This window comes from Aplysia californica, unplaced genomic scaffold, assembly GCF_000002075.1.
Source record: "Aplysia californica isolate F4 #8 unplaced genomic scaffold, AplCal3.0 scaffold00081, whole genome shotgun sequence".
NCBI lineage: Eukaryota > Metazoa > Mollusca > Gastropoda > Aplysiida > Aplysiidae > Aplysia > Aplysia californica.
Genome location: NW_004797351.1, coordinates 1,695,883 through 1,709,902, shown reverse-complemented (window position 1 = coordinate 1,709,902; position 14,020 = coordinate 1,695,883). Strand labels below are relative to the sequence as shown.

Sequence of the window (14,020 nt, the reverse complement as noted above, 5' to 3'; positions counted from 1 at the left end):
GGTTATTTGTATGTGTGAGTGTGTATGTATGTATGTATGTGTACATGTGTGTGTGTGTGTGTGTGTGTGTGTGTGTGTATGTGGGTGTGGGTGTTTGTGTTTGTGTGTGTGTGTGTGTGTGTGAGAGTGTGTGTGAGAGAGAGACAGACAGAGAGAGAGAGAGACTGGTTTGTTTTATAGCTCTCTGCACTCTGCGTTTTTTTTTTCGCTGCGAAACAACAGTTTTTGTCTTTTGATGCTCTTCTGTTTCCCCTACACACAAATCTTCAATTGTCCTCCCCCCCACCCCTCAGGGTCTGTCCCCGAGGTCATCGCCCGCTACGTGGTACAACAGCACCTGAACCCAGCATCTCTCTTCTACAACTACCACAGCCAGGAGAACGTGGAGCCCGATGATGGAGAAGAACAGTCCGGAGATGGGGACAAGGAGAAGAAAGCTGGTGATCAGAACGAGGCTGCGAAAAATGAGGAGGACTCACTCTCGGAGGAGTCGATGGAGGAGAAGATCAGGGATATGTCGCAGTCGGACAGAGTGAAATGTTCGTGTTTTTCGGTGTTCATTATTTTATTGTATTAAAAAATTATTTTTTAAAATGTAAATAATTCAACCCTTCATCAAAACAATTTAGATCATTTAAGAGATGGGCTGCTTAGACCTTTTCTGTCTGGGCCTACCCGGACTGATTGGGATTCAACATTCCAGCAGACAGAGGGAGATGCGCAATAAAATAACTGCTCCATGTGGGAATTTCACTCACTTCTTCTGCCTACAATGATGAAGATTCTTAACCATTACAGATACAGGTGATTAAGTGTGAAAAAAATGTGACTTATATTAACCACGTCTCACATGTTTTAAAAAAAATTCTACCTTTTGATCATAAGTACAATTTTTGATTAATAGTACGCACACACGTGTTCTATTTTTAGGTTAACATTCCTTACATTTAAAAGAATACTGTGACATATTTTTAAAACTTGTATGACTCAATGGGTATTGTTGATAAACATAAGTGATATCAAGCTGAAGACTCTTCTTGTTTTAGGTTATACTTATTATGCTATTCTGATTTTTAAAAATGAGCATTTTAGACTTTTTAAACTTTGTTTTTCCTGTTTCAGATCAGCTTGAGGAGTTAAGACAGAGGTTTCCGCACAGTCTGCACAATGACGTCCTTCTGGCCAACTGCTGCTGGGAGTATGCTGTGGGCTGGAACAAGAACCCTGAGGTTTGTATTTCTAGTTGTATGGGAGGTCCCTTTAACATTGTACGCTATTTAGGAGTCTGGACCTTTAAATTGAAAATTCATATCTGTGGGGAACGAATTAAGTAGACAGACTTGAAAAATCTGCCTGGCAAATTAAATTCAAGAATGAGAATGCTCCATTTGGGATTGAAACCAGTATTATTACAAGACGGATGAACAGGTTGTTGTTCAGATTGCTCTATTATTTTTTAAGTTTTCTTGTAGATCCTTACATTACTTGAAGTGAGGATTTTTGGGGGGCAGGGGGGAGTATTGTGTCCTCTGTGATTTAACTTCAACTGATACAGCTCTACTTTCACTTTCAGTATCTTTTTAAAAAATCAGTTCACAATCTCAAGTTGTGGCTCACTATACTTTTTGTTAAAGTTGGAACGAATTCCTCCTTTCTCAGGAATAAAACATAAATCCCCTCTTTCAATTTCAGAAGACCCAGAATTTGGAACTGTCACTGGAGTTTCTGCGACTGGTACATAATGCAGTGCTGAGGCAAGGTACAGTGTGCACTTTTGTAGGAGTCCGTTAAAGTTCTTGTGACTTTCAACAGCCTTTTTTGTTCCTGATTTAAGATAAAAATGGAATATATGTGACTATCAATGTATCTGTATTACCAGCCCGCACCTTCCCCCCCCCCCCCGCCCCTAAATTATAATCAATGTAATAACAATAATAAAGATGTTAATAACAATATTTAAGATAATAGTTGTAATGGTAGTAGTAGTAATAGTGATAAGGATATTAGCAAAACAAATAATTTTTTTTTAGCTTGTGCTTCAAATGCTACTGAAATTTTTTTGGGTAACTTATTGTTATTAACTCTTTGTTGTACCATGCTGTTTTGTGTTTGTGAGTTGTTAGAGGGTCCCACTTCTTTTTCTTCTCTCTATCGTTTCTTTCCGTCTATCTTGCCGTAAATGTGCTTCACTTTGCTCACACTTGAAACTGGTTTGTGTTCTGTTTCAGGTGTATCCAGTCTGTTGTGGCACATGTTTGTTCGGAAGAAAGTTTCTGCTGCCGCTCACTTGATGGAGAAGGTGTGTGGTGATACATGAAATTATAAAACAAGTTAAACATCTCCATCGACACAGTATTTTTGTGTAATTTAGGAGGTGGGCCACCTTGACACTGTCTTTCAGGATTGCCAACCTAGGCCGCAAGATACTTGATGAAACTGGCTTTCCCTTGAGGGAATAGAACTCGCGTTTTTTGCACGCAAGACGAAGAGCCTGACTTTTACCCGTCAGGTGCTTGGAGTCAAATCCAATGTGCTGCTGGTCTGTTTAGCATGTCAATACTGAATGATTTTATTATGATTTGATGATGTATTGAGACAGTTGGTGTGGTAAAGAACTGTAATGTCTGTCACCTTCTTTTGTTTGTTTTGTCTTCATACAAGTTTGACAGCCTACTAGACAGGACTAAGTTGTTATGATAGTGGATTTCTTGTCCCAGTGGAATGAGGAAAGAGAAGGAAGACAAGAAGTGACAAAGTATATTCTGAAGTACCTGTCATACTTGTGTAGATGTTCACATACCTTATTCTGCTGTTATACCTCTTTTCTTGTGTCTTGTGTTCAGGAGGGGGGAGGAAGGAGCGTAGAAAAGTGGAGGTGGAGGAAGCTTGGGAAGAAGAGGGATGGGAGGAAGCAGGGGATGAGATGGGAGGAAAGAAAAAAACGGAGGAGGTGTGGGTGGGGAGAGGAAATATTGATGGAGGAAGGGGGAGAGTGAGAGAGGAGGATGAGGCGGGGGAGGGGGGGTTATTGAGGTAGGGAGAGGATGGGAGGAGTAGGAGAGCAGGTGGTGGAGACGCCTCCTGAACTTTGTCAATGTAATGAAACTTGCCATCTGTAAGAGTTAGTGTAATACCTCTGTATCTGAGTGTATGGAGAAATCCGGAACATGTATTGAATTTGAAATTTAGTCAATATTTAGGTTTTACCCTGTGGTATCTGCAGTTGGTAAATAAGTCTCTGTATCTGAGTGTATGGAGAAATCCGGAACATGTATTGAATTTGAAATTTAGTCAATATTTAGGTTTTACCCTGTGGTATCTGCAGTTGGTAAATAAGTCTGTGAGACTCGGAGATAACGTGAAAACTTAATAAGCTGAAAAACTGATTAGCTCCATCTTGAGCTGGAGAAATACTTCAGGTAATGACAATGAGTTATTTGTTTGTCCTTTATATTTGCTTTTAGAAATGTATTAGAGAAACATTTAATTAGGACAAATTGTTTTTAGTCAAACAGTAGTAATGTAATGAAGTAAAGTGTTTGGATTAAGTTTTTAAGTGAAAAGTTAAAATATTAATAACTGTTCTCTAAGAATTATGAATAGTCAGTGCTGCGTAGGTCATTTAGAAAAAAGAAGCACTCTGTCCTTTTTCCAGACATTGGGTGGAGAGGAATGATAGTCCTGAAATGACAAGAAATATTTGAATATTGAAATTTGGCATGTAGGCCTAGTTTGCAAACTGACTGTGGTTGAATGATGGACTTGTTATCATTATATCTGACTGTGTTGGCAGGTTGGTAAGCCCCCCAAGGACAGGCTGTGCAGAAAGGTGAGGCTGTGTTTAGGTTAACTCAAAGATTTGTTCTCATAAGAAAAATGAATAACTAAATTGTATTTTACTTATTCATTTTGGGGCGGGGCGACCGTGACACAGTACTTGAAGATGGATCTCTTTTCTATTTGAGACGTAAAAAAAGTTTTTCTCAGTTGCATTGATGGCTACATTTCTATTGTTGCATCTAAGGAACTATTATTGTGGAGGGTTGCTCCTTGTGTGCCAAGAAAAGGAGCAAAGATCATGTGCCAAAGATGCTTCTTGTAGAAATGAAGAAAAATGTATCTGTTAGCACTTAAGGTATCATGTAGTCACACAGTTGCATGCAGATAGCAGAAGAGGCTTTGTTGGGGGTCAACCTATCTTGTAGGGAGCGCTCTTTGATTTGGTAAATAGATTAGGAGATAAAGAATATAGTATTTCTGTTGATCCATATGAAACCTTTTTATTTAGTTAAATTAGAAATACAGTATGTATTCATATAAAATAATTCAACAGTGTCACATGATACATAATTTCACACCATTACAGACAGTCTTATGAATATGCCATTGTTGGTTGCTGCTGTGCACCACTCTATTTTTGAGCTAGGGTTATTGTATTTTGCTTAAGGATACACCCTAGTAACTACTCACTTAGACTAGTTATGTGATATTACTGAAACTTCTCAATTTGACAACAATTGTTTTCCTTCTTGTAAAGTAACTGTGTTTTTCAAAACTTCCTCTTGAATAGCAATATCTTAAAATAAACGCACTAAAGTAGTGATGTGTAACAATATTATGCTCTCTTCTAAAGAATGTTTTAAAATTTGCACCTCAAAGTAGCGATGTTTTACAATGCTTTCTCGAAGAAAGTAATGATTTTTTAATACATTCCACAAAGCAGCAATGTTTTATGATCCTTCCTCAAAGGTAACGAATGTTTTTTTATAGAGAACTTTTTTGAAAAAGAAAACATTTTACAACTCTTTCGGTGTGCAATAACTTTACTCAGTCTATGGGATCAATAGTCTTAGATGATATTTTGTTTTCAGTATTTTGTGAGTTGTAAACTTTTACAGTATTTTTTCTATTGTTACATTTTACAGTAGTTCTGCTATACTATCAACCTAATGTCAGTAATTTCTGTCTGGCTTTTGCAGGAAGTTCACATCAGTGACACTGCTCTTGTCACCTTCATCTCATTGTGCTCGGACTTTGTGGAGATCATCATGGACGTGAGTGCTTTCTGATTGCACCTTTCACATATTGCAGAATATTTTTGCTTTTTTGTACAAGGATAGCACTAGTAGCACAGCTGTTAATGCGCAGAGCTCATAGTCAACCTTTCTGATTCATCACATTTTTGCATTCCCTAGTATGTGCATGTGTTTGTGTGTGTGTGTGTGGGGGGGGGGGGGGAGGAGGAAGAGACACACATTTATCTTTACAATCCATGAGACCAGTTCTCCAAACATTTCTCTCCCCTCCAGGTGAGGACTTTTTCGTTTTCTCTGTAGCTATGTGTGGCTATGATTGTTATCATGAATTATGTGGCGGTAAAAGACTTAAATCATGCGATCTTGGCATTAGAAGGCCATCCTAAAGCCATAGCTGGAATGGCCTCTCCTCTTTTTATCGGAGTATCATTATCTATTAGACATTGTTCTAGCATTCTGTAAGTGTGGGTACATTGCGACCTCAGTGCTTTCTTTTCGTATCTCTATTTTTTTTAAATATGGAAAATGTGACTTCTTCTTAAGCTCACTCTTTGTCATGAACTGTATTCACTGTTGTTAAAAATGGAGATACAGCAAGAAAGCACTGAGGTCGCGACAAAGACCCTGTCTTTGATGCTTCTTCCATTTCTTGCAGGCCAACTGCGAGGCCAATGAGGTGCCAGTGTGTAACATGGAGCCCGCCTGGCAGAAGGTCCAGGGCCCGGCCTCCCTGCTTGAGCTGGCCATCGACCAGAAGGCCACCAACTATGGCCTGCTCAAGGTGCACCAGCACCTGCTCAAGATCATGTCTGCCATGCTCACGCTGGGCATCAAGTCCGTCAAAGTGCTCAGTCTCTTTGACAACAAGGTACTGTGGCCTGGCCAGCTTATGACTGGGTTGGGCATCTAGATAGTGCGGGCAGGGGTGTGGTTGGTAATTTGAAATTTTGAGATATTAATATTTGTGAGAACTGGTGTGGTCAGTCTCTTTGATGCTCAAATGTTGACACTGTTTAAGTTGAAGGGTCAGCAGTATTAACCTTGTGAGTACTCGGTTTGGAGGGGAGAGGTTAGTGCAAAGTAAACATTTGTCGATTTAAAAAGGAAATTTATACTTTTGAATATTTCATGTTTGATTAATGTTTTCCAAAACAGAAAATGTAATTAAGCTGCTGTTTGTTAGCTCGATCGATGGCCATGTTTTTGATGGTTTTGTTTGTAGACTTCTCTCATCTTGACCCAGAAAATACCCCCCCCCCCCAAAAAAAAAATCAAAAAAAAATCAATCAAATAAAGCGTTAAACATTTTTTTCTTCTAATTGTTAAATTGAAGCTATCATTTTAGATCAGATTTTCAGCAGAGCAGTATGGAAAGTTTGTGTTACCATGTGTTTCTTTTTTTTCCAGAAATTTCAGCATTTTAGGAATACAATGACATGTTTCGCTAGTGGAGAAAGAGTATAATTATGTAAGACTTAATTTTATTCAGATTGCATTAAGGTGCTTGTTGAAATGAATTAGCTTACGTTATCAGTATAAATCCCCAGAACTGTTTTTATCATCTTTTTCATCATTTTAAAGATGTAAATGGATAGTGTCTACCTGTTGACGATTGTGTTGTTCTTCAAAACAAATGAGCGTTGCTTTCTGAAAATTCTAATGTCTTGTTTCCTTTTCAGGGGAGAGCAGCACTGTTTAAAGAACTTCACTCACATCCTCTGTTGCCAAACCAGAAAGTTGAACATGAACTTTTCCTTGCACGACGTTCGGTACGCATATATAAGCTCGTATTGACATCACTATCTTGGAGTTTTGCATTTTCTTGATTAAAGAAAAGCGAGAATGTTGTGGAATTTTATTGAAACTTGTTCTTTTTTCACTTTTAAAAATACAATCCGAAAGTAAAAAGTTTCTTATCATCACAATTTATGTGTGTGAATTTAAGTTTCGGATATATGTGTAAAAAAGGGTGCAGCATTAAAGATGGGATCCTATGAGAGGAGATGAGATGAGATAGAGTGAGATTAGATGAAGTAAGAGACTTGTCTCATCTAGCTGGAGTGTTCATTCTTTGTCTGCAGTAGGTATGCTGTATACAGATACCAATACCTGCGCTCGATCACTTTATAAACTAGTCATACGCTTAATTGTAAGCATGCATGATTTTTCTGACATGTACACAAACATCCCAACACCCACTCACCTGCACACACACACTCATTCACAAACATGTGTTTACAGTGGAGTTTGCTAAAACTGAAATCTGATGGTTTTTCTGTATTTTAGTGTGTGTGTGTGTGTGGGGGGGTGGGGGTGGGGGGAGGGGAATATTGGTTTAAAGAGGTTGCTCAAAAAGAAGATTTTCGATTAACTTTGTTCGCTTTAAGCAGTTGCCACTGTATATATGTACACATTCACATATGGCTATACAGACTATTACATGCTTGTCAATGAAGATATCGGCACATTCAATACATTACTTCCACCAGAAAGTTATAAGTGAAGGTCCTCTGTCCTCAGTTCCTGTGCAAAGTGATCACATATGCTGTTGGCACTATTGACCCGCCTCCCGAACACACACCTGGCCAGCCCACCATGGGAACCAGCCCTCCTGTATACAAACGACAGCGCTCACTCTTTCCTAATGCCTTCAAGTGGCCACAGGTATTTTGGGTTTCACTTATTTGAGAGGTTTTTTTTTAATAGTGGCGATTGCTCTGGTGTGGTTTGCTCCTTCTTTCCTATCAAGCATCCATCATCCTAATAAATCTTTCCTCCTTTTTTACGTTTGTAACTCTCTTGCAACACCTGTAATCTTTAGCACTTGTATGACCTAATTGCATTGCAAGTGGCGTAAAACGATTACTAAAACACACAAAAAAAGATAAAAGACATGACTATATGAAAAGGATGTCTCAGACATTTAGGAAAGTGGACCATATGTATTGTCCATTTACACTCTTGATGGAAGAGATTGCCCTCTTCTACCACTGAGATAGTAAAGGGAATACAGAAGAAGAGAAAAATGGAGAGGAGGAGGTGGGTGGTTCAGTAATAAAAATATCAGTTGATATGAAGACACTAACATTTATCTTTTCATACTCAATGACTAGTTCTCCTTATCTGATTTTATCCTGTGTTTGCTTTGTAGCCATGCAGCATTCATTATCCTCCTGTTCTTTGTTGGAATGGAAGACTTGTGTCACAGAGCTTCCAAAAACATAACCTGAACTATCTCTTTTAAAAAAACAGACATCTCAGGTGGTTTGAATACCTGTAGAAAAAAGATATGCTCAAAATGCGCTTGTTCTTATATTTCTGGCATCTGCGTTTGTTGCCTTTTTTATGTCCAAAAGTTGCCGAAAAATGGCAAAAGTTGCCATTAATTTTCAAGCTTTCAACACTCTGTGACGACGTATATATAGCAATAATATGTTGATAGAGGTAACTTAATCTAAAGCATCGTAATTTCTTGTGCTTTGCACAGGTAAAAATGTGAAAAATAAAGGTTTCACAACAGAATGAAATCAAAATTAGAACAGCACATAAACATCCACAAAAATTAACAAATATGAGGGCCAATTCACATGTAGAAGTGTGCGATGACGGCACGGTGCCGGTTTCTTTTTTCTTTTTTAAAAGTAAAAAATCGCGACCGCGATTCTCGGACCAAAAAATGCCAAAAATCGCGACCGCGGGTCACGGCCGCGACAGACATAGATGCTAGATATTTATGAATGTAGGTGCCACTGGTAGATCCACCTACTTTTTAAACTCTCTGTTGTTTCAGTCTGTTTTGGTGTTTTCTAACGCTAGATGACAGCTATTTTTGTGTCAATGTGCTTATCCCTACTCAAACATGCGAACGCTTGTGAACGATTTTGTGTTAAAAATTTTATTTTATGGCATCCCCTTGTGATGTTGAGAAAAAATGATGGATGATGGATGGTAAGTGGGGGTTACTGTTCTGATTTACTTCTGTTCCTTCCCTCTGTTGTTTCTGCCGCTGAATGGCAGTTGTCAGGTTAATATGTTTCTTTTACTCAAACAAACAGATTAACAAGAGTTGTATTTTGTAATGCTTAGAAAAATTCTTCACAGCTGCCCATGCATATGGACAGTTGAAGTGAAATAAAACAAAACATTCCTTAATGAAGAGAGTCAGAAACCTAAGATAATCTTTAGAGTATAAATCTTTTGCAAGTCGTTTTTTTTTTCCCAGGTTATTCTTTAACATCAGTTGCCATCCCTGTCTTTTTCACGTCTGGCTATTTAATTTGAGGAAACTTATTTTTTTCGGTGGTAGAAAGAAAACTTAAAATGTTCCATTCCATTCTCCCTCTCTTCTTTTCCTCCTCAGGAAGTTTTAGCTCTCGCTAAAGATTTTGGCCTTGACCTGGATTATCTGAAAAGACACCACGTTTGTGAGCTCTACTCCTATGGTCATGACAGACTGGCAGAGGAGGTGAGTATTGTCCTCTCAAGGAGTAAAAACTGTACATAATGTGTCAAGATTGCTCCTGCTTCGATGCTTCATTTCTTTGGGTATTTATTGTTATGTTACTCATTGATATTTTGAATGTCATGGATACTCTTCTTGAAAATTGTCTTTTTTTTTGCTTGCGTTTTATTTTTTAAGTCATGATTTCTTACTTCTGGGTTCAATTACATGGGAACAATAATGTAGAGCAGTATGTTGGAGAATAAGAACTTGGAAATGTTTTTAAGAAATCTCAGAGGGAATTCATTTTGTGCCTGATTCGTTTGATAGCCCTTACCTGTCTGTTGTTCTCATTATGTGGTATTTCTTAATTGTTTCTGTGGAGGTGGTTTTAGGGTGCCTCCTATGGTGGGTCCTACTTCTTTTCTTTCCCCCTAATTGTCTCTGTTTGACTATCTTGCTGTTTCCTAGTGTCATCGTATTTATGAGCTTCTCTTTTCTCATACAAATTCCTCATTTCTGCCTCTCCACAGGCGATGAACACTGTCAATGATCAGGAAGAAATGGGCTTGCAGCTGATGAACATGGCTGGTAAACGGCTGGCCTATGAGATCTTCAAACGAGATATTGACAAGAACTTCCAGCACTTGGCCGGGATGTCCCCTACACTGACTCGGTGGATGAAAACTCTGGTAAGTTTGCTGATTGCTTTTCCTTGTTCCACATTATTTACATGAAGCATCTGCTCTGTTTGGAAGAACATTAAGTCCACTTTCCCTGAGATGTAGTTGGAGAGCACAAAAATCAGAGGAGGAAGAGGAAAAGGGGGGAGGAGAAGAAGAAGAAGAAGAAGAAGAAGAAGAAGAAGAAGAAGAAGAAGAAGAAGAACAAGTAGAAGAGGAAGAGGAGGAGGAGGAGAAAAAAGGAAGAGAACAAGGAAAAGATTTTGGTTTGAGATACATAATACTTTTTTCTGTGCCATGGCACAACTAATCAGAACGATGTATTCATTAGTAACACAAGCATGCTGGCAATTTTTTTCCCTCCAGGACTTGAACACCCTTCACTTCCCACTGGTTCCCCTGTCCAACACTGTGCTCCTGGCGGAGCAGGCTGCGGCTCGCCTCAACGAGTCCTCTGTCCATCACGAGCTGTCTCAAGAGCTTTTTGAACAGACCAAAATGGTTTCGGATTTCCAAGAGCCATGAGGGGACGTTTGGGAGAAATTGATCAGGACCGAGAAAGTAAAATGTAGACCTGGCTAAGGAAAGAAAGGAGTGTACAGTAGACTTCATTTGACATATCCTCGTTATTGCAAGAACACATGAGATACTGATTGACCTTGCTCTACACGGTGAATAATAAAAACTCAAGAGTCTATCATTTTTCATATAACAGGAATGACATACCTTACTTGGCTAGTGTAAACCTTCTGTTAGTGTTAGCTTTAGTAAACTTGAAATCTAAGTGTGAATTCAGTCATTGTGCTGTCTTATACAATACATCCTATTAGCCATGTGGAATAATAATCAATTCAAAAGATCTTGAATTTCTAAAAAATTTTGATCTCTGACCCCAAGTTTTTTCCAGGCTCAGGACTTATTGCTCATTATACTGACGCTAAAGAACTTTCCTGCTTGTCTTCTCATTCACTCCTTAATGCAGCTTGTAAAAATTCCACAATCTGAATTTTTTTTGAAGTCGTCAGTTTTTCTTCATTTTATTTCCATTTTTCAGCCTTTTTCGAGGTGCTGCCCTGTTCACCTTCTCGTATTTCTACTGGTAAAAGGAGGAACCCACCTAGGTTGTAAGTTAGTGGGGTAGGCAGGTCATGGGAAAGTTGTGCCCTACCAGTCAGGTTCTTGTACAGGTCATGGGGAAAGTTTGACTCAATCAGTACACTTATTGTACAAGTTGTTGGAGAGTTCTACTATACTTGTCAAATTGTTGTTCAAGCCATTGGAAAGTTTTCCTCTTGTTTTGTCCCAAAATGTTTAGCACCAGTGGTGACATCGATTTCCATCATGTAAACATTTTCATAGAGAGGGACAAATGTGCTTCCTAAAGATGGATAGACAGATAAAATTAAATGTTCTCCAAAGTTTCTTATTGGGGGGTGGGGGCTCTTTTGCAGCTCCTGTCCCTGAGATTTGAGATTTTAGTGTTGTTTTTCCAGTACACTAACTTTTTTCCTTAGTACTTTTTGTCTTTCATTCGTGATTGCTGGTTTGTGATATAATATGGTAATGTTTATGTACCCCACTGGTAATCTCTTGGAGAATATTATATGTGCTTCTACTTTCCATTCATCTCACGGTATAGTCATTCTCTCATTAAATTTGATTTTTGTGTCTGTTGTCTTGAAAGCATTTTAGTATTTTTGTTGTTGGAAATATTCTACAAAATGACCTTTGTGACTTTTTTCTTCTTGTGTACTCAGCGTTTGTCAGCCTGAACAAATATGACTCTTTTTGTACACATATTCTTGCAAAAATAACGCCTGTGCCTGCTTTGCACATTTGCTTTGGCAAAGAACGAAAGAATCATACTATACTCCAGAGGACAAGCATTCTGCATTTTGTTTTCTTTCTCTGTATTGTATAAGTTCACTGAGTGGCCTAGACAGGTCAATATTCTGTCCCCGCGGTTTTATGCAAAAAAATTTCTGAAATTATGCAAACTTAAACCAAAAATGTGAAATTATGGGATTCTGTTAATTTTAACAAAGAATGATAAAGGAAAATAATCAGAAATAATGCAAAAAATGGTCCAATTTTGCCAAATTATGCAAGGTGCATAAAACCACGTGGACAGAATATTTAAGTTTTCACATGAATTTAGGCAGGTAGGTATATTTAGATATTGCAAATGTTTTCACAGGAATAAGGCAGTGTAAATGGATCTATTATATACAGTCGAACCTGCCTAGGTAAATGCTGTTTTACCATGAAAGGTAGTCAGTCTTCCTTGTTAAACACATTTAGTTTTTTTTAGCCTTGCACACTGTCTTTCTGATCTGAGATGCTTTATAGAATTTAACACTCACAGAAGCTGTGAAACCTCCCTTTCCTCCCTCCCTTCCAAAGAAAAAAAAATTTAAGGGGTCTAATGGCAGTCCTAGGCTTGTTTTCTTAATTTTCGTCAGAGGATGTCAACCTGTCTGAGACAACCTCTTTCCCCGTTGATAATTGGTCTTAGATCATTTTGACTATTGATATTTTCACAGGAATGAGACAGTTATATAGATCTATGTGAGGTTGTGTTTTAGGAATTGGGCTGTCATTCATTGATATATATTATTATTGATGTTTTTACGAGAATACGACAGTGTCTCAGTGCAAAAGTGCAATATACTTTGTCTCTTTAGTTTGAGAAAATCATTTTCCTTCCTTCTTTATGTACAGTATAACAAGGATAGCTCGAATTCGTCAGGACCGGCCTCGGTAGTTCGAGGGATACTTGAACAGTGTTATGGCCTCGGCCGTGTCAGAGAATCGAGGGAAGCAATAAAGATTGCTTCCTTAGGGGCAAAACAATAGATCATGTGATGCACAACCCTTCCCTCTCGACGGCTCCACACAAGCCAGCTAGGCCTAGGACCAAGGCACGCGTGTCGAGCAGTTCGCTAAAAATAGCACAGCTAGCTGCTTCTGTGGAGGGGGGAAGGTGGTGTTTTACCGACCTTGCCTTTTTCCGAAAATTATTTTGTCTCGTGTGCACCTCAAAGGACGTTGATTTTTTACCTCTACGGCCATGTAATTTAGTTCGACTATTCTGTGTTTGTGTTCGAGCTTCGCGTAATTCTCTTACAAAAATAAAGAAGAAAAAAGATCCGGACCGCAGGCACAGTTTGATGGATGTGGGTGGTTGGCGGGTGCTCTGGTGAGGTTTGCTCCTTCTTTCCTATCAAACATCTATTGTCCTTATCTCCCCTCCTTCTTTTTTATGTTTGTTACACTTCTGGCGCTTATATGACCTTATGCAGTTGCGAGCGCCGTGAAACCTCTACTAAAACAAACAGTTCGATGGATGTGTGATTTTGAGTCTTCTGTGTTCGACCGATCCGTGTTATACTGGTATTCATGTATGAAGAGAAGGAAAGTAAATGTTCTGTAACAAAGAAATACTTCACCATTTTTTGAACTAGATAATACTGCAATGTTTCTTCCTCATGATAAGCTTTTTTCTTCTGGTTTTAAGTGCCAGCAACAAGGCCTGTTCTCACCATTTCTCCTTTTTGATCTACATCCATTCTGTTCTTTGCTTGTTATGCAAAGTCAATTTAAATGTAATGAGCAGATGGAGATTTCTGAGTTCTAATAAATTTCTTTCACTGTAGACTTTAATAATATAGATCTTATCAACTGTGCCAGATTCTGGGCCTGCAAACACAAATCAGGCTCATTTATTTTTGGTATGTGTCAAATCTATCACAACGTTCATTATTCATTTCTTGTAATTTGAATAAAATTTATTGGTACGCAATGACTGTGTTTGTCGTTTTTAAAGTAAAATGCCTAGACGGTTGCGGTCAAGTTAATGG

The 14,020-nt window shown here is 38.5% G+C and overlaps 1 protein-coding gene across 1 annotated transcript; it reads left to right on the top strand.

Moving 5' to 3' along the window:
• Positions 1-293: 293 nt before the first annotated feature.
• On the top strand, positions 294-13,292 carry LOC101861108 (rab3 GTPase-activating protein non-catalytic subunit; the record flags this gene model as incomplete). The annotated part of the gene is given in 12 exon segments (XM_005094425.3): positions 294-539; positions 1,123-1,229; positions 1,693-1,759; positions 2,229-2,299; positions 3,794-3,829; positions 4,980-5,054; positions 5,692-5,904; positions 6,716-6,805; positions 7,557-7,700; positions 9,397-9,501; positions 10,011-10,169; positions 10,527-13,292. Coding segments are annotated over 12 exon segments (1,472 nt in total), but the record flags the coding sequence as incomplete, so codon positions are not given.
• Positions 13,293-14,020: the final 728 nt, after the last annotated feature.